Source organism: Bubalus bubalis, chromosome 18 (genome assembly GCF_019923935.1).
Source record: "Bubalus bubalis isolate 160015118507 breed Murrah chromosome 18, NDDB_SH_1, whole genome shotgun sequence".
NCBI lineage: Eukaryota > Metazoa > Chordata > Mammalia > Artiodactyla > Bovidae > Bubalus > Bubalus bubalis.
Genome location: NC_059174.1, coordinates 1,701,475 through 1,723,229, shown reverse-complemented (window position 1 = coordinate 1,723,229; position 21,755 = coordinate 1,701,475). Strand labels below are relative to the sequence as shown.

Genomic DNA, 21,755 nt, shown 5'->3' with positions numbered 1-21,755 from the left:
AGGGAGGCAAGGAAGCAAAATAAAGCCAGAAACATTTAGGAACTTTTTTTATTGAAGTATAGTTGGTTTACAATTCTGTGTTAATTTCTTCTGTACAGCAAACTGATTCAGTTATATCTCTGTGTTTACATATGTGTGTGTGTATATATATTTTTATATATGCATGTATATTTATATGTGTACACACACATTCTTTTTCATATTCTTTCTCACTGTGGTTTATCACAGGATGTTGGATATGGTTCTCTGTGCCATACAGTAGGACCTTGTTTATCCATTCTGTATGTAATCATTTGCATCTGCTAACCCCAAACGCTCCATCCATCCTCCCCCATCTGTCTCCCTCTTGGCAACCACAGGCCTGTTCTCTCTGTCTGTGAGTCTGTTTCTGTTCTGTAGGCAAGTTCTTTGTCGTATTTCGATTCCGGTGGCTCAGACGGTAAAGCGTCTGTCTACAATGCGGGAGACCTGGGTTCGATTCCTGGGTTGGGAAGATCCCTTGGAGAAGGAAATGGCAATCCACCCCAGTACTATTGCCTGGAAAATCCCATGGACAGAGGAGCCTGGTAGGCTACAGTCCATGGGGTCGCTGAGGGTCGGACACGACTGAGCGACTTCACGTTCGCGTTCGTTCTTTGTCCTGTTTCGATCCCGTGTGTAGTGACGTCACAGGGTTCACTTAGTTTTCTCTCTGGGTCCCTCCGTGTTGCTGCAGATGGCATTTTTTCATTCTTCTTTACAGCTGAGTGGCCGTTCCTGGGCCGTGTCTGTGCATTCATCTGTCAATGGGCATTTAGGCTGTTTCCGTGTTTTGGCTGTTGTGAACAGTGCTGCTGTGACCATAAGGGTGTATGTATCTTTTCGAATTATATTTTTGTCCAGTTATATGGCCAGGAGTGGAACTGCTGGATCATACAGCATCTCTGATTTTTTTTTTTTTTTGAGGAACTTCCATACTGTTTTCCACAGAGGCTACTCCAGCTTATATTCCCAGCAACAGTGTAGGAGGGAATACATCTTTTCTCCATAGCCTTTCCAGCATTTGTTATTTGGAAACTTTTTAATGATGGCCATTTTGACCAGTATGAGGTGATATGCATTGTAGTTTTGATTTGCATTTCTCTAATAATTAGTGACCTTGAGCATTTTGTGCCTTGTGCTTATTGGCTATTTGTATTTATTCTTTGGAGAAAATGTCTGTTTAGGTTTTCTGCCCATTTTTTGATTGGTTTATTTGTTTTTTTTTGTTACTGAGTTGCATGAGCTGTCAGAAAAACTTAGGCATTTTTAATGCTCCCAAAATGAACTTATAAGAGACTGTTTTAAACTAGGGAAGTCGATTTTCAGCCTGTTTCTCTGTTTTGGAGGCAGGAACAAATTAGTGACCAGTCTAATAGGTTACTTGGTAAGTCATGGATGTTGAGGTCATTTGTTCAGTGTCAAACCTTTTGGAAAGGCAATATTAATACCTTCACTTTCTTTTCAAACGTCATTAACTTGCTGTTAGGCCAAAACTATCCCATATTATTTTATGTTTTAAAATGTGTATTTGGTAATCTTGAGATAAAGTTCAAAAATTAAAATTCTGGCTAAAAGTTTTTAGTTAGTGTTAATTGCTCAGTCACGTCTGACTCTTTGTGACCCCATGGACTGCCAGGCTCCTCTGTCCATGGAGTTCTCCAGGCAAGAATACTGGAGTGCATTGCCATTCTCTTCTCCAGGGAATCTTCCTGACCCAGGGATCGAACCCAGGTCTCCTTCATTGCAGGTAGATTCTTTACCGTCTGAACCACCAGGGAAAAGTTTTTAGTAAGTTAATTTAAAGTTTAGTAAGTTTAGTAAGTTAATTAGATGATATATTCTAAGATATCTTCGAGTAAATTATGTACTAAATTAAAAAAAAATAGGTCATGGATCACATATTTGGCTTATGTATATGCTTCTGAATTCTTTATGTTAATGGCATAAGTAGCCACCACATTCATAATATTGTAAGGTTCTTAACCAGACAAGTGACTCAGAGTAGGTATAAAGGTGTGTACAGTACAGCTTACAATTAGAGTATTCATTTTAAATATGTCTTAGAACGTTGCAGTTTGTGAATTTTATTTAGTACATATTACAGAGAAAAAGTTGGCTTAAAGCTCAACATTCAGAAAACTAAGATCATGGCATCTGGTCCCATCACTTCATGGGAAATAGATGGGGAAACTGTGGAAACAGTGTCAGACTTTATTTTTTGGGACTCCAAAATCACCGCAGATGGTGATTGCAGCCATGAAATTAAAAGATGCTTATTCCTTGGAAGGAAAGTTATGACCAACCTACATAGCATATTCAAAAGCAGAGATATTACTTTGCCAATAAAGGTCCATCTGGTCAAGGCTATGGTTTTTCCAGTAGTCATGTATAGATGTGAGAGTTGGACTGTGAAGAAAGCTGAGCGCCAAAGAATTGATGCTTTTGAAGTGTGATGTTGAAGAAGACTCTTGAGAGTCCCTTGGACTGCATGGAGATCCAACCAGTCCATTCTGAAGGAGATCAGCCCTGGGATTTCTTTGGAAGGACTGATGCTGAAGCTGAAGCTCCAATACTTTGGCCACCTCATGCGAAGAGTTGACTCATTGGAAAAGACTCTGATGGTGGGAGGGATTGAGGGCAGGAGGAGAAGGGGACGACAGAGGACGAGATGGCTGGATGGCATCACTGACTCGATGGACGTGAGCCTGAGTGAACTCTGGGAGTTGGTGATGGACAGGGAGGCCTGGCATTCTGCGATACATGGGGTCTCGAAGAGTCGGACACGACTGAGCGACTGAACTGAACTGAATGACAATCCTGTGAGTAGCTGTTTTAGAAGGATTTTGATGCTGTGTTTCTATGGTAGTGGTATCACACCGTCACAGTTCAGAGAACTGTGTTGTTGTTGATGAATTGTCTACAGAATAATTTATAGATGTTAGCCACTTGAGACTGAATGATAATGCTCTAGGTGTCACTTTTGTATCATGGGCACCAGAACTGACTTTATCCATGAAACTGGGCGATGAAAAACAAGGTCTTTTATCTCTACAGCTGTGTGCCTGCTGCGGCTGGAAGTCATGTTGATAGACTTGTCTAAGATTCTTTCCCTTGGGGCTTAAAGGGGAATCTTGCCAAGCATTTGATAGAATGCTTGACTCTGTTTTCTTCCCCCCAAAATTAGGACCAAACTGATTTCTAACTCTTCTCCTAGGGGGAAAAAAAATGAGTGAGTGAGTCAGTGGTAACTTTTCCCTCCTCGCTGATTATACGCTCTCATGCAGATGATTTCATTCCAGAAAAACTTGTGCTTTGCAATAGTGACATGGTCCCAAATGGAAAGCTGATGAAAAAGATTGAGTGAGCTCTATAGAAAGAAATCTCTCTAAACATCTTTTGTGGATGACCTGTCTCATATAGTTTATTCAGTTCAGTTCAGTCGCTCAGTCATGTCTGACTCTTTGCAACCCCATGAATCGCAGCACGCCAGGCCTCCCTGTCCATCACCAACTCCCAGAGTTCACTCAGACTCACGTCCATCGAGTCAGTGATAGCATCCAGCCATCTCACCCTCTGTCATCCCCTTCTCCTCCTGCCCCCAATCCCTCCCAGCATCAGAGTCTTTTCCAATGAGTCAACTCTTTGCATGAGGTGGCCAAAGTATTGGAGCTTCAGCTTCAGCATCAGTCCTTCCAAAGAAATCCCAGGGCTGATCTCCTTCAGAATGGACTGCTTGGATCTCCTTGCAGTCCAAGGGACTCGCACGAGTCTTCTCCAACACCACAGTTCAAAAGCATCGATTCTTCGGTGCTCAGCTTTCTTCACAGTCCAACTCTCACATCTATACATGACCACTGGAAAAACCATAGCCTTGACTAGATGGACCTTTGTTGGCAAAGTAGTGTCTCTGCTTTTGAATATGCTATCTAGGTTGGTCATAACTTTCCTTCCAAGGAGTAAGCGTCTTTTAATTTCATGGCTGCAGTCACCATCTGAAGTGATTTTGGAACCCCCAAAATAAAGTCTGACACTGTTTCCCCATCTATTTCCCATGAAGTGTTGGGACCGGATGCCATAATTTTTGTTTTCTGAATGTTGAGCTTTTTTTTTTTTTTTTTTTTTTTTTTTTTTTCAAATTTATTTTATTTTATTTTATTTTTTTTCTGAATGTTGAGCTTTAAGCCAACTTTTTCACTCTCCACTTTCACTTTCATCAAGAGGCTTTTGAGTTCCTCTTCACTTTCTGCCATAAGGGTGGTGTCATCTGCATATCTGAGGTTACTGATATTTCTCCCGGCAATCTTGATTCCAGCTTGTGCTTCTTCCAGTCCAGCATTTCTCATGATGTACTCTGCATATAAGTTAAATAAGCAGGGTGGTACCTTTAATTCAGGGTAGTAAAATGGGGGGAGATGGGCAAGGAGTTCACAGTATTTCTTAGGGTATAGAACATTACTTGATTTTGTAATTTACATTTTTTTAATAAACTTTAAGATTTGTAAAACCATAACCAAATATGTATCCTTTTGGCCGTAATGTAATGATGTATTTTGTGTTCAGTAACTAGATTGTTATATCTGTATTTGCCATTCCCTGCTCTGGGGACAGAAGATAGATAAATTTTACTAATTTTGAGTGTTTCCATTTGGTTATTTTTAACTAGTTGTAGAGTTTTCTTAAGCAAAAATAAGATGTAATTTGATTTCTTGAATTAAATTTTGAGACAAAGCATCTTCATGGGTATGGATACATCTGTCAGTGAGTCAGGAGTTGATCAGTTTGCAGGGGGCTCTTAAGTCTAGTAATGAGCTACATTATTATGCTTTCGTATTTTTAAAATAGGGCTAAAACCTCACTGAAGGTAAATGAATTAGCACTTTACAAAGCTGCAAGTCTTTTGCCCGTATTGTTTATATACAAGTAAGTAATATCTGAACTCGAGCAGACCCATTCACTAATTCCGACTATTTTATATATATTATAAAGACCATTTAAGTTATTTTCATTTTAAAGGTACAAGAAAGTAAGTCTTGACCTCATCTTAATACCCTGACTGTCCAAGAACCAGGGATAAATGGGCTCTAGTTTGTTGGAGGAACCTTGCCCATCTATCTTTTATCTCTGTAAATTGCATCGTGTTCCCACAGAAGTATATATAATAATTCTACATTATTCTTCGTGTTGTCTTTGGGCTCTGTCTCTGAACCACACCTGCCGCTCTAGTCAGTAGTCCACGCCAGCGCCTCTAATGGGGGTGGGGGCTGGCACGTGAGGACAGTGAGAAGCCCCTCGATGTCTGCTGTTGATGCTGCCAGATGGTCCTGGTGCTGGACTGGCAGAGAAACTACCCATGAGTCCCCAGGGTTGGCCTACGTGACTGATGCTGCCAAACATACCCACAAGTTTTATAACACAAGATGAAGACACCTGTGTGTCTTTGGAGGCCAGAGGTATTAAAGGACATGCAGGAAGAAATGTACAAAGTGTAGACTGCTAGTCTTCTACCAGTCCCAGTTGAAGAATGCTGCCATGACCTCCACTGTGGATGGAGTAATAGTCAAGTTGGGCCAGGGTTTTGGGAAAATGAAATAATATATTTCATATTTAAATATATATATATATATATATATATATATATATATATATATAATATTTCTACTGTGGGCAAGATGGAGAAGGAAATGGCAACCCACTCCAGTGTGCTTGCCTGGAGAATCCCATGGACGGAGGAGCCTGGTGGGCTGCAGTCCATGGGGTCACAAGGAGTTGGACATGACTAAGTGACTAACACCCACACACACTGTGGGCAAGAACCTCTTTGAAGAAATGGAGTATCCCTTATAGTCAACAAAAGAGTCCAAAATGCAGTACTTAGGTCCTGTCTCAAAAATGACAGAATGATCTCTGTTCATTTCCAAGGCAAGCCATTCAGTATCACAGTAATCCAAGTCTTTACCCCACCCAGTAATACAAAAGAAACTGAAGTTGAACGGTTCTGTGAAGATCTATAAGACCTTCTAGAACTAACACCCAAAAATGATGTCCTTTTCATCACAGAGGACTGGAATGCAAAAGTAGGAAATCAAGAGATATCTGGAGTAACAGACAAGTTTGGCCTTGGAGTACAAAATGAAGGAGGGCAGAGGCTAACAGAGTTTTGCCAAAACAACACACTGGTCATAGCAAATACCCTCTTCCAGCAACACAGCAGAATATTCATCACACGGACATCACCAGATGGTCAACACCAAAATCAGATTGATTATGTTCTTTGCAGCCAAAAATGGAGAAGCTCTATACAGTCAGCAAAAACAAGACCGGGAGCTGACTGTGGCTTAGATCATGAATTCCTTATTGCCGAATTCAAACTTAAGTTGAGGAAAGTAGGGAAAACCACTAGACCATCCAGGTATGACCTAAATAAAATCCCTTATAATTATACAGTGGAAGTGAGAAATAGATTCAAGGGATTAGATCTGATAGACAGAATGCCTGAAGAACTATGGACAGAGGTTCATGACATTGTACAGGAGACAGGGATCAAGACCATCTCCAAGAAAAAGAAATGCAAAAAGGCAAAATGGTTGTCTCAGGTGGCCCTGCAAATAGCTGAGAAAAGAGAAGCTAAAAGCAAAGAAGAAAAGGACAGATAAACCCATTTGAATGCAGAGTTCCAAAGAATAGCAAGGAAAGATAAGAAAGCCTTCCTGAGTGATCAATGCAAAGAAATAGAGGAAAACAATAGAATGGGAAAGACTAGAGATCTCTTCAAAAAAATTAGAGATACCAAGGGAACACTTCATGCAGAGATGGGCTCAATAAAGGACAGAAATGGTATGGACCTAACAGAAGCAGAAGATATTAAGAAGAGATGGCAAGAATACACAGAAGAACTATATTAAAAAGATCTTCACGACCCAGATAATCATGATGGTGTGATCACTCACCTAGAGCCAGACATCCTGGAATGTGAAGTCAAGTGGGCCTTAGGAAGCATCACTATGAACAAAGCTAGTGGAGGTGATGGAATTCCAGTTGAGCTATTTCAAATCCTGAAAGCTGATGCTGTGAAAGTGCTGCACTCAATATGTCAGCAAATTTGGAAACCTCAACAGTGGCCACAGGACTGGAAAAGATCAGTTTTCATCGCAATCCCAAAGAAAGGCAGTGCCAAAGAATGTTCAAACTACTGCACAATTGCACTTATCTCACACGCTAGTAAAGTAATGCTCAAAATTCTCCAAGCCAGGCTTCAGCAATACGTGAACCGCGAACTTCCATATGTTCCAGCTGGTTTTAGAAAAGGCAGAAGAACCAGAGATCACATTGCCAACATCCGTTGGATCATAGAAGAAGCAAGAGAGTTCCAGAAAAACATCTACTTCTGCTTTATTGATTATGCCAAAGCCTTTGACTGTATAGATCACAACAAACTGTGGAAAACTCTTAAAGAGATGGGAATACCAGACTACCTTACCTGCCTCCTGAGAAATCTATATGCAGGTCAAGAAGCAACCATTAGAATCAGACATAGAACAACAGACTGGTTCCAAATAGCCAAAGGAGTATGTCAAGGCTGTATATTGTTACCCTGCATATTTAACTTCTATGCAGAGTACATCATGCAAAATTCCGGGCTGGATGAAGCACAAACTGGAATCAAGATTTCCGGTCGGGCTGGATGAAGCACAGGCTGAAATCAAGATTTCCGGGAGAAATATCAATAACCTCAGATACGTGTTGACACCACCCTTGTTGCAGAAAGCGGTGAAGAACTAAAGAGCCTCTTGATGAAAGTGAAAGAGGAGAGTGAAGAAGTTAAAGCTCAGCATTCAGAAAACTAAGATCATGGCATCTGGTCTTGTCACTTCATGGCAAATAGATGGAGAAACAATGGAAACAGACTTTATTTTCTTGGGCTCCAAAATCACTGCACATGGTGAGTGCAGCCATGAATTTAAAAGACGCTTGCTCCTTGAAAGAAAAGCTAGTCTTTTGACCAACCTAGACAGCATATTAAAAAACAGAGACATTACTTGCTGACAAGGTATGTCTAGTCAAGGCTATAGTTTTTCCAGTAGTCATGTATGGATGTGAGAGTTGGACTATAAAGAAGGCTGAGCACCAAAGAATTGCTGCTTTTGAACTGTGGTGTTGAAGAAGACTCGAGAGTCCCTTGAAGTACAAGGAGGTCAAACCAGTCAATCCTAAAGGAAATCAACCCTAAATATTCATTGGAAGAACTGATGCTGAAACTGAAACTCCAATACTTGGCCCACCTGAGGCAAAGAACTGACTCATTGGAAAAGACCCTGATGCCGGGAAAGATTGAAGGCAGAAGGAGAAGGGGACGACAGGATGAGATTGTTGGATGGCATCACCGACTCAATGGACATGAGTTTGAGTATACTCCAGGAGTTGGTGATGGACAGGGAAGCCTGGTGTGCTGCAGTCCATGGGGTGGCAAAGAGTCGGACACAACTGAGTAACTGAACTGAAACATATATATATCTCAGAAGCAAGAGCCTCCTAAGAAGGCAATAATGGCCAAATAGTTAGCACGTTGTGCTTTGTCACTGTGTCTGCTCTTGGGGAAGAGGGAGAGAAGATTGAGGCTAGGGAAGTTGCTGCCTTGTTTGCATAGAATGCACAGTGATTGGAAAACAGTTGGAATGCAAAGGCCTGAGTAACAGGCAACTGCAAGAGCTGGCTGAAATGGAAACCAGGAAAGCAAACGAGAAAGGGACCTTGACTAACAACCAGTGCAAAAGATCAGGAACTCTCTCTAAACCCAGACTGGAAGCAAACATTTAGATTAGGAGAAAAAGGATATTTTCTTTGATACCGTGGCCTGGCTGCTACCTTTATGTCCCCAGCAGAAGGCTTTATGTTGCGCTGTTTGATTCTTCTATATTCAGTGAAGTCTATGAGTCCATATGACCTGCTTTCTAGAGATGGATTTTTCTGAATCTTTTCTGTCTATAGTATATAGGTCTTCGCTACTATTTTTTTTCCCCCATTTGATGTAAACTTCTTGAGCTATGTAAAAACTCTATGAATAGATCAGTGCCTAAGTAGCTCCAGTTTCTTAAGTAGCTGTTCTTATTCCTTCTTCAAAGTTAATAAAATATTTAAAGATTATTTTTTAAAGTATTTGCATATTTTTTCCCAATTGTTACCCCACCACCCACTGGGGAAGCACACAAGTAAATAATAATAAATTGAATCACCACTCTCTACACTGTAATTAGCATAACGTATTAATTTGGACTAAAACCATTATTTGACATGAGTTTGAGCAAGCTCTGGGAGACTGTGAAAGATAGGAAAGCCTGCCGTGCTGCGTAGGGTCACAAAGAGTTGGACACGACTGAGTGACCGAGCACACAGACACACCATATGTTGCTGTTGTTTAGTCACTAAGTCTTGTCCAACTCTTTTGAGACCCCATGACCAAGGCTCCTCTGTCCATGGGATTCTCCAGGCAAGAATACTCAAGGGGGTTGCCATTTCCTTCTCCAGGGGATCCTCCCGACCTAGGGATCAAACCCATGTCTCCTGCATTGCAGACAGCTTCTTTACCACTGAGCCAGCAGGGAAGCCCTTCACCGTCGCCTGGGAATGGTCCCATGGTGCTCCCTGCGTCCTTACTCAGGTCTCCGCCCTCTGACCTCCTCACCTTGGTGGTGTGCCTTATCGCCCCCTCACCCCCGCCCCTGCCTACACACAGCGTCCTATCAGCAAATCACAGCTTCCTGGTAAGACTGCCCTTAGTTGTTCCCGCCTCTGTTAGTCTGTCTGATTTCTGTCATCCTAACTCAGAAAGGGTGGTGGTACTTCTTTCATTCTTTAAAATATTAGCTCCTTCAACTCCACAGTCAACTTTGTGTGATGGTTAGGTGTAGACTCATGTTTTACCTCCCTTATCATATGTACTTGAGAGCCAGCCATCTGTAACTCTCTGTCTTCCTTTCTTTTTACCTCCCACTGAACCTGTTCGTAAATCCTTTCTGAAAAGATGGGTGAATGTTAAAGAATCATATAAAAGCAAAGCTCTTGAGTGAATCAGAGCATTGTTGGAGGGCACAAAGCCTATGCTGATCCCTGTTATTTTAGTAAAACAATCCTTAGCAGCTATCCCTGGGTACAAATAGAAAATAATTCTGGTTGAGCCAGAATGAGGCACTAAGAGGAACTTAGTTATGAATCTGACTGAGGGTTAATGTTCAGTTTACACTTGCGCAGGAGAAATTTACCAAGACTGAAAGACTGAGTTGATCTAATCATCACCCACTGTAGTGTTTTCAGTTTGCTTTTTTGGTGGGCGTGAAGGAAGTGGTTTGGGCCTAATTAATAAATGAATTGCTTATATGACTGGAAGTTTACTGGGTCCTTCAAGAATAAATTTGTAGAAGAATTTACCTACTGCTGCAGCAGAATGTTCCTCAGAAGGAGGCATCAGGCTGTTTCCTAGCCTTCAGATTTTTGCAAGGCCACGAAAGCAGCAGTACTGCTGATTTGTTTGTTTTCTCTTGGTGTTTCATGCATAGAGTCTATTGCCACTGAATTTAGTATCAGGTATGATCTGGTGGGTAGTTCAACTGGAGTAGATGTGATTATAGAATGTTTCATATTTTAGACACAGTCTAACTCCCAAGCATTTCTGTTTTAGAAACTGGGACAACTTCCAAGTTAGTTTTGTGACTCCTTTAATTTCCCCTGCCAGACTCATTAACTCAGCCTATTCGCCTTTGGGGAAATCATACTTCCAGACTTGTCCTCTCTGTAAAAATCATCCTCTTAAATGAATGTGATGGTTGAATTAATTGAGAACATTCAGACTCAACCTTTCCAGCAGTGTATTCTGAAACCTGTTTGTTTTGATTTTGACCAGCCGAGAATGATTAAGATCAAGCAGTAGGAAACCGTAATCATAGTATGCAAATTACCTGCATTAAAGGATGTGGAATTCAAATACTGCTATTTTTCAGTTCCACGTCTCAGATTTTATAGACTCAGAGAGCCGGAGAGAATCTCAGTCATCTTAGATAAATGCTTCTTTTTTAAAAAAACATAGTACACATTTATTTTTTAAAAATCCAAATATAAGTGGACCCATACAGTTCAAACCCACGTCATTCAAGGGTCAGCGGTATTGCAGTGTGTCATTAGTTTTGATTATAAACTTTGATTATTATTCTGAAGACTGCTATAGTAATGTCTAAATAATTAACAGTGTGTTTCAGGTGTACAGCAAAGTGATTCAGTTATACATATTCATGTATATTCTTTTTGAAAGTCTGTTCCCATTTATGTGGTTATATAATATTGAGCAGAGTTCCCCGTGCTATACCATAGGTCCTTGTGGGTTACTCATTTCAAATACAGCAGTATGAACGTGTCAGCCCGAACCTCACTAGCCGCCCCTCTCTTACCCTTCTCCCCTGGTAACCAACTGTAAGGCTGTTTTCTAAGTCTGTGAGTCTGTTTCTGTTTTGTAAGTAAGTTCATTTGTGTCTTTTTTTATTTTTTTAAGATTGTCCATATAAGCGATAATCATACAATATTCGTCTTTCTCCGACTTATGGATTTTTTTGAGATGATAACAGCTGTGGATTCTCTTCTCAGGAAAACATACTTGCACGCAGAAGTTTGCGTTCTTTTTCAAGACAACCTTACTCCTAAGTCTGTCATGAACCCTAGGTGATGAAATCCCTGTTTTAGTCCAAAGCTTGTCCTCTAGGGTCTGAAAAAGTGAGACATCTGAAGGCACAGAGCTGCTGTAGCTGACACTACTGCTGATCTGTTGGGTTTCCTCCCCCCAACACCCCCCCCCCACACACACACACACACAATTTCTATCCCTAAAAGCCCATTCTGAGTTTACGGAACTTAGAGGAAGGGTTAGGGGTGTTAAACCTTAACATCAACTGTTTCAGCTTGTCTTGCTTACCCAGTTAGGAGATTAAAGTATAGTAATATCCCAAACATTTGAATCACTGATTTAGAAAAGTCAAATGAACTAATCAAAGTTTTTTATAACCTGTTGTGGTTATTTGAAGGGCTCATCCGGATCCCTTTCCATGCGTGCTCAGTTGTGTCCTACTCTTTGCAACCCCATGGACTGTAGCCTGCCAGGCTTCTCTGTCCATGGGATTTTCCACGCAAAAATACTGGAGTGGGTTGCCATTTCCTTCTCCAGGGCATCTTCCTGACCCAGGCATCAAACTTGCGTCTCCTGCATTGACAGGCGGATTCTTTACCACTGAGCCACTGGGGAAACCCCAGTCTAGATCCATAGTTGATCTCATTACCAGTTTCTTACCCAGGCTGCTGGCCTCTGAATTCACCAAATAAATCAGTCTAGAGCACTTGTTCCATTTATTCATCCTGTCTATGTTTCTTTGATTTATTTTTTTGTTTGGTGTTTGGCCATGAGGCATGTGGGATCTTGGTTCCCTAACCTAGGATCAAACCCAGGCCCCCTGCGTTGGGGGCACACAGTCCTAACCACTGGACCACCAGGAGAGTCCCCTGTCTACATTCCCTTTTCTTGCTCCTCCCAAAGGTCTCCCCGTTATTGTGCTCATCCTGAGCTGCTGACTTTGGGGGGAAGTATCAAGGTAGAAAGCATCACAATAAGCATTGGTTGTCATTTACTGTCGTTAAATAAACTTCAGTTTCTGTTGCCTCCTAGAGATGTGCCTTTGATTATGTGATTTGATTTCCGTGAATTTCACTATCTTTATCAGTAAACTGGACACAATACCATTTTCCTTGCCCCCCCCCCCCCATCATGTTATAAGAAGTAAATGTAGCACCTGGTGCAACCCAGTGACACTTGTACTGTTTCTGCTACGCATCACGCTTTTCACCGGCATCAGCCGGTTTCTCGGTGCCGTCTGCTGCAGAGCGTGCTCCGGCTGTCTCCCACGCTGCTGTTGCCACATCGCCGGCCAGCATGAACTGCGTTCCTTCTGTTTTAGTCACTGCTGCTAGGCTGGGAGCTGCGTCACGTTGTCTTCTTTCTCTCTTTCCTGTATTCATAATGAGTTTTTTGTTGATACTAACATATGCAGCTTCAGCAGGCTCTTCTCCAAAATTTGATCGTTAATTTAACAGAAAGTTATTTGTGAGAGTTTTCATAAGCTTGTCTCCCCCCAGTTTTCCATTGTTAAGAGAACAGTTTTTTAAATTCCAATGAGGAAACACTTGATGTAGAAGACTTTTCGAAGTCCAGATTTCTGTCTCCAGAGTAATAGAGAGTAGCTAATTCTGTGGCAAAGCTTAGCCTCTAATTTGCTGCTTTCACAGGCTAGGAACCTTCACTTTGCCTCTGATTTGAAGGGGTGGGTTTGAGTGGAGGACTCCTAAACTGGTTAGAAGGGAGGTTTCAACTCTCAATTTTCTGTCTTCATCATGGTCTTATTATTTGAAAAAATTACTAAGCTTACCCTAGTAGATATGTGTTATTCATAAAGTATCAATTATTCTAACATATATTACAAAACCATGAAAGTCTAAATTGAAGGATGAGTTTTTCAAAAAAGAAAGCTTCATTTATTTTCTTCCTGAGCTCCAGGGAATCTTCTCAGTTGCATCCCTTTTGGAACGGCCCCTGGGCCGGCCGGTCTGAACGTTCAGGCCCAGCTCAAGTCTGCTTTTGCTCATTTGCTTGAACTCACCATTTTATTTCTACAGCTGGACTGTAAACTATCTGTGGTTAGGGACAGTGCCTTACTCTGTAATCCCACAACAATGCCTGGCACAGTTTTGGGTACTTTATATGTATTCAGTATTTACTTGTTGATTGATTTCTTGGGATCATTTTATTTAGAGTGTTATTTCACTGTTAATAAAAGGAAAACAATCTTCAGCCTCTTCTTCCTTAATAGTTCTGGTGTTAGTCCCCATAGTCTTCATATCCTAAGGTTAAAGATCATCAAGCCTGTCTGCGTGTACAGATTTTCAGAAGTAGATGTGCTGTCTGATGAAGTAACTCGATTGTGACCTCATGGCAACGGTGCAGGCTCGGAAGCACACCTGTGTGAGCACCCACATCTGTTTTTGTTCCTTGAGATCTCTGTCTTTTCGTTTCTTATCAAATGGCTGAGTGCTCAACTGTAGCATTTTCTTTCCTTTTTTTTTTTTTTTTTTAATACTTTTTCTAGAGTTAATTTGTGCTGGTATTGTGGGTTTGAAGTGAAGTGAAGTAGCTCAGTCGTGTCCGACTCTTTGCGACCCTGTAGACTGTAGCCTACCAGGCTCTTCCCTCCATGGGAATTCTCCAGGCAAGAGTGGAGAACCCACTGGAGCGGGTTGCCATTTCCTTCTCCAGGGGATCTTCCCAACCCAGGGATCGAACCCGGGTCTCCCACATTGGAGGCAGACACTTTAACCTCTGAGCCACCAGGGAAGCCCTGTGGGTTTACTACTTTGTGTTTTGTATTTTTCAGGTTTCTGTTCTGTTCTTCTGAACAACTACTCTGTCCTTTAATTCTATAGGCTTTTTTAAATTTATGAGAGTAAATTATTTGTAATTACACTTAAAAATTCTTTATAACTGTTCAATGAATCTCAGTGGCTTAACATCATAATCTTTTTCTCATAGCATTCCTATATTGTCATCTTCTCTTTGTGAAAAGAAAAACTATAAAGAAAAAAAATTGTCAGTTGCAAATCAAGACAGTGAGAGAGATAAAAAACAAGCCTGATCTTCAGATTTGCAGTTCATTTACGTCTCTGTGGATTGTGTCATTCCTTCATGAAAGGTGCGGTACTGTGTTCTTACTAATATGATTCACTAAATCAGATCATTGCAGTTAATGACAACTTAAAGGTTTTGAGATTTTTATTATTTCATTTTCCTGATAGGCTTGTTAGTCAGTTTTTTCTTCATTACAGACACCCTCAAAACTTCAAGGGCTTTCTGCTTCACGTGTCTCTCCTTGTCCTTGCAGCTTTCTGTACGTGTTCTTCACATGGGGAATGGCAAGAGTCTGAGAGTACAGGCCCACCCGAGCACATTTAAAGCCTCTGCTCATGTTATGCCTGCGAACATCTCACTGGCCAGATCAAGTCAGCAGCCCGGCCTGACCTCAGTGGGGCAGGGGGTGCACTCGGTCCACAGCAGGAGGCTGTGCAGAGTCACGAGGACAAAGGGCAAGGGATATCAAATCCTATTAAGAGTGGAGAGCTGGGAGCAATAATCCAGCCTACCACTGTAGGGAAGCAGGACGTTAAAACAGTCGTTAATTTGCTAATATAAGACTTGTGGACTATGAACATGGCAACACTTTTTTCCCATGAGTAACTTAAATCTTATTTGACTACTTTGAAAATTCTCCGACGCTCTGAATTTCTTTCAAGAATGCCCCTTTAAACCAAAATTATTGTTATGGAAATGAACACAAGTAGAGATGCTAGTGATGTTAATTGCCATATGTGCTTTGAGAAAGAGGTAGAATTGCTGATTGACTGGGAAAAGTGGAAAGTATAGATGAAGAGGGGATAGATAGAAGACTGCCCAAACAAAAGAAAGCTTTCTTGCAAATAAACTGTTAAGCGTTATAAATTAGGCACTTGGAATTGAAATGAAGGGAGCAGAGTTAAGCTAGATTAACTCACAGTATGGAGGCGGATTTCTGAGACTCAAACGCATCAGAAAGGCATTAAAATGTCTGTTCTTACTTAGACAAGAAGGGAGAAAGTTCAGAGGTGGTGTGTTATAATCTCACAATTGCCTAGCAATCTGAGTCAATTCTAATATATTTTATAAGTACATACAGAAATGAGTTTGTATGTTAGAATTAATGCCTGTTAAATACTGTAGTGGAATGAATAGTTCCTTAGAAACCCTTTTCTTCTTGAAGTAATGCTCGGTGTGTCCGTTTAGCTTGCTAATATTTTCTCTTTTCTGTACTGCCTTATTTCTTTGCTTGAATAGGGAGAATCTTTTTATTTAGAAAAATGGCATCATTTACAACCTTTGTCAGGAATATTTCATAGAGGGGAGACAGAATTGACTTCGCTTGAGCTGGTTAGAAAGCTTTGGAAACTCAAAGTAGATAGTACTTTACTATTGTGTGCATTATGACAGCCGTATCTCCTTTACTGGTATGAACAAGGAAAGTAAAGAAGCGTATGGCAAAGCTGTGCAGTTTTAAGCTTAACCTCGTCTACTTGTTTGTCACCGAAATGAAAGTTCATTTATTCTCTGTTGTATGTACTTGGCTTTATGAGCAAATGTATTCATGGGAATATGTAGGTTTTTTTTTTTTCAATGTTATATTTTTAATCATAGACCTGCAAGGTTATGGACTCTTAAGGTTACAAATATAGTAGAGGGAGGTCCTGTGTACCCACCACCTTGCTTCCCCTAAAGGTGACATGAGACTAATTTGTAATCATTGTCAGACCTTTTTTGCCCTCTTTAGTAAACCTGCCTTTTTCAGATATCTGACTTTCTTTGAAGCAAGAACACCTATATTGTGCCTGATCCTCTTTAGCTTTCAGGATTATGAAGTACCGTGTAAAGATCCTTCTGCCAGTGTTGCTTTATCTCTTTACTACATTCCTCTCCATTTTCCCAGTTTCCATATTGTACCATGGATTGCCAAGGGACTATGTCTCATCTGCTCTTCTGGTATATTGCTCCTCAGCAATCTAAAAATCTGCTCCTCCTATTGAAGAGATATAATGAGTTGAATATTCTCATTTCTTGTTTTGAGTTTATTTTGCTGGTGTTTGAAAACTTGAGGATTTTTTTTTTTAACATCGTCTCTTCTTTTTTTTTTCCTTTTAGCCTGAAAATGAAATTTCTTCAGACTGCAATCATGTAAGTATGGATTTTCCATAATTTGCCATATGTGTTTTATGTATATGATGGCAGATATTAGGATGCTCTTCCTTTGTTCTGGGAAGCATAATGTTTTCTTAAATGCACTTAATCCTAACAAGAGAATGATTAACCTTATCCAAGGGCCATGATAAATCTACAAATAGTCCTCCATTGTAGAAACCAGCAAGCTCGGCCAAATAATATTTGTAAACGTAACGTTTTCTTCAGTTACAGCTACCGTATGAAATTGTTTCTTTACAAGTCAAGTTTACAATGTTAGAGTTTTGTCTTTTAAAGTTACTTCATTTAGTCATCGTATAGTCATCTACTGTGTGCCAGACGCTATGATGGAAACTGGACACGACTAAACACCTCGAGGATGGAGACAGGCTCGAGCTGGCAGATACGAACTCCAGAGATAACTGTGACTGATGCATTCAGTGTTGTATCTGTATCTCCATATCGTATACAGTCTATCATTAAAAGGAACTGATGTGAAATCACATCTGTGCAAAAAGCACTGAATGCTTCGGCAGAAGCCTGTAAGAGCACAGTGGGGACACAAAAGTGAATTTTGCCCTGGTGGGTTGGTGTCCAGAAATATTTAATAGTGGAGATGATGCTTGAGTTGTGTCTTCAAAGAGGAGTAGTTCTATATCTGACAGTACTGGAAGAAATCACTCCACCTCCACATTATTTGGTATTTTGAATGGGAGACTGCAAGAACAGAGAAGCAGATTGGCTGCTTAAGTTGATGACTTATTCTAGGTAAGGTCTAGATAAGTCAGAGATTTAAAGTAAAACACCACAAAAACAGTAGAAGAAAACATGAACAGGGGGTAGGGTTTTTAAAATATAACACAACCTCAAAAACTATTTAAAGAAAAAAAAAAGATTTGTAAGTCTGATTGCATTACTGCTGTGACATCTTGTGATTCAATTAACCACATATTGTACTTAGTCACATTGCCAGCCATTGACCATAGATACCACTGGACAGTCTTTGTCTTTTTCCTCCTGCTTTAACCTCCATTTCCTAACTCTGTATGTGTTCAAACATTTGCTTCTGTTTCCTGTAATAGTTGGTGAAGCCCTTGAGATTAGACTGTGTGTGATACATCATCAGAAGTGCTAAGCAGATGTTTGAGTGAGTCGGTGAATGAGTGATTGTATTCTTTAGTCATGGAATGAGGCAGCCTGAGAAAAAGGCTCCTCCGTGTCCTGCATCATAGAAAGCCCCTGCTCTGTTTCTCCATCTGAGCAGAGTTAAAGAGCTCATTTTTGCTACTTTTCAGAAATTGAATCATGTATTGAAATTTTTTAACTGCAGCCACAAAGATAAAGTAATATTCAGCCTTCACCTGTGAATAGTAATGGCTTTAGAGATTTCATAGTTTGAAGCGTTGAAACAGTTGTGTAAAACAGACCTTATCATGTACTTGTCAAGTTGAGGGTTTTAGAGGAATAAAGAAAGATACACTTGGAAATTAGACTCTGGACGACATTCCTTCATAAAAAGCATGTGAAAAGCACTGTTGGTTGTGAAATCTGCAACGTAGCCTTCCAGTTCTGAGTTTCTGTGTTAGACTTTTTGATTTAAGAAGAATTTTGCATGTACATCTATTTATATTTTCTTGGAAAAACTCTTATCAGGAATTTTCATTTTAATTTTTTCTTGACTTAAAAAAATTTGTCCTTAAGTAAAAATAGAAAAAAGTATATGTTTTGAATGGTAGTGCTTTATTTTGTTTCCACATTTTTTCCTTTTATTTATAAATACAGTGACATTTTAATCTTACTTTTTGTTCATTAACCGGTGTAAATATGCCTTATCTGACTGTATAATGGAATTTTATCATTTATAGTAACCACTAATGTTAAATTTCATGCTGTTCTAAGTTTTTTGTTTGTTTTTTTGTGTTCTTTTCTCTTGTACCTAGTTGTTATGGAATTACAAGCTGAACCTAACTACAGATCCAAAATTTGAATCTGTGGCCAGAGAAGTTTGCAAGTCTACAATATCAGAGGTGGGTAGTGAAAGAAAGAATTCTGTGGATCTTTAATGACCTGAAAGAGAAAATGACATCTGTTGACCAGACCAGTCATTGAGGGAGGAACGAGTGATTCAGTTACTCTACTTCTCTTGCATTCACGTATGTCTTGGTTCAGAGATAGACCAAGGCGGGGGTGTGTGTAATTAGACTTCTTTTTCTTAGTCTGCACTCACAGTAGGATGCTGTTGATTCGGGCAGGCTGGCAGTCAGGCTTTTTGTCCCCAAATGGAGAACACAGTCACTCCTGTCATCAGTGAGTGCTCTCACACGCTGTACAGTCTGCTTGTGACTGAGGCGTGTCAAGGCGGTTTCCCGGGAGGCTCATAAGCAGTCCTAAGCATTTTGGCTGTGCACTTGGGCCAGTTGAACCACAGAGGCATATGCTCCAAATAATAGGAGTTAGCATTAGATAGGTTTGTGAAAAAGTTATATATGTTGTTATAAATGAATATTGTATATAAAGACAAAAATAATTACTGAAAATGTGTATAATATTACATGTATGGTGATGTGTATATGTGTGTGTATATATATATAATGTAATTAATATTACATTAATTGGTGATATTTTTCTATTACTTCTTTTGGCTCAGTGTAAATATCAAATGATATTAGTGAAAATTGTGGTATTGAAAATTGTAATTTATTTTCTTTTTTAGAATTAGTGGTAGAAATCTATGAAATTGGGGATTTCTACATACTGAAAGAATCACAAAAGAAATAATTGCTACTTTTCTATCTCCAAGTTAATAATCAGAGATCTTGCATTATATAGATTTGTCCCCAAACTACCTTTTTTTTTTTTTAATATGTTTATTTATTTGACTGCTCTGGGTCTTAGTTGTGGGATCTTTTGATGTGACATGTGGGATGTAGTTCCCTGATCAGGGATTGAACCTGGGCTCCCTGCATTGGGAGCTCAGAGTCTTAGCCACTGGACCACCAGGGAAATCCCCTCACTACCTTATTGATGACTTAAGTTAGGACCATCTTCTCTTGAGCTCTTAGGGAACACCCTACTCCAACCAGGTAAGTCCTCAGCTTATGTACGTTACTTAGCTCTTTATGGGATCTTGGAGAACCTGCTTTCTTCCTCAAACCTTCTACTACTGAATCAGATATGTTAAAGCAGTGACCCTTCATCAAATATGTTGGGGCTTCAGAATAGAATTGCTTATTTTAAAACTTTGATACTCAGCTTTTAGATGCGGTATTACGTACCTCAAACTCCCTTGGCTCGCTATGTGACTGACTATACATTCCAGTTTGAGTGCCATGTGGAAATTTAGCTCAGAGAATATGCAGATTCGTCAGAATAATTTCACCCTTTGTTGGTTTTATCTGTATTTATAAAATAAAACTGTTGGGACTTCCCTGATGGTCCAGTGGTTAAGACTGTGCTTCCACCGCAGGGGGCACAGGTTCAGTCCCTGGTCAGGGAACTAAGATCCCACATGCTGCCTGGGCATAACCAAATAAGTAAGTAAATAAAACTGGCTTCCTTGTAATGTGTGTGCTACGTTATGACCCTCTTGTAATCTTTTGGAGGATGTTGTGGTTTTATAACAGATTCATGTAACAGGGGTACTTCGCCCTCTATAGAGGGAGATCATATTGAAGTCAGAAAAATTAATTATCAGGAAAAATAAAACATGTTATTCTACATTTCCCTCTTCTCTTTTAATTTTGGAGTTATTCTTCCAAGGAGAAAAACAGCATCATAAAAATACTGAAGACTGCAAACTGAACTTTTTATTTACTTTCCATGATTGAGTCAAATATTGCCTGCTTTTCTCTTGCAGTATGTCAAAGTAGAGTAACTGTAGCGTTTCTCTAATGGTTCCTTAAGAATCTGCTCCCCAGCCACATCAGACTTGACTTCCATTCATAAATATGTTGATGATGTAATGCTGTTTTTCATTGTTATTCTTAGAAGTTTTTTTGTTGTTGTTGTTTTTAAACTTCTCTCCAATACAGTGGTTGGAAAAAAGCATAAAATTTTAATTCAGACACTACATCTGGTTGTGATTGGTGGTGGACTAAAATACAGATAGGTACAACATCTCTGGGTTTCAGTAAAATCTCAGGTGATTGAAGCTAAATATACATTTAATTTCTTATTCAGGCTTCAATTCAAAATGTCTAGCAGTCTTTCTTCAGATTTTTAAACCATTGATTGCCTAATAGAGCCTGTCTGAATACTTGCTCTTCGTTGTTTTAAAAACCCAGGTGGAAAAAAAAAACAAAAAAACCCAGGTGTCTTCCACTAGTCCTGTTTTTTCTTTGATGCAGGGCTTTTTTCATTAGTTGAATTATAAACACTGAGATTTTTAAGCAGTTATTTCTCCTTTTACTTTTGAAACTTACCTCTGTTTTACTTTTTTAAAAAATCACAAACAAAAAAACCCTTTTCTTGGAAGTACATTTATGGCCCTCTTCTTAGGCGTCATCAAAAAACAGAGCCCAAGGTTAAACTGAAAGAATTGCATTCAGCTTGTTGACTGTTGAAGATCTCTGCTGCCTCTTGAAGCCAGTGTGAGGCTGTTTAATTTCCCAAGTTTGCTTCTTTGAAAATAAACACAATTTTCTGTCTTGAACTGAGTCTTTGACTTGCTCTGAATTTAACACTGGGGTTAAGCATGAAGAGACCCAGTGGCTTATAGGACTATTAGCGTGTGGTGTGGCCTTCACCCTGTGCCTTCTGGAAAAGGAGATTGTATTTGTCTTATCAAGTGTACATGTTTACCAGAGGTGGTATAAGAATGGAGAATGGTCTCTGTTGGTCAGAAAAAAACCAACAAAACATTCCCTTCTCATTTATATTAAAAATAAACATTTAC

At 39.9% G+C, this 21,755-nt stretch overlaps 1 protein-coding gene across 1 annotated transcript in view; it reads left to right on the top strand.

The window, feature by feature from the left end:
- Positions 1-21,755, top strand: part of GLG1 (golgi glycoprotein 1) — a 122,119-nt gene that overhangs the window by 56,759 nt on the left and 43,605 nt on the right. The window contains exons 2-3 of the mRNA XM_006063316.4: positions 16,826-16,858; positions 18,802-18,888. Coding sequence (XP_006063378.4) covers positions 16,826-16,858; positions 18,802-18,888 — 120 coding nt within the window. The remainder of the gene's footprint in view (positions 1-16,825; positions 16,859-18,801; positions 18,889-21,755) is intronic.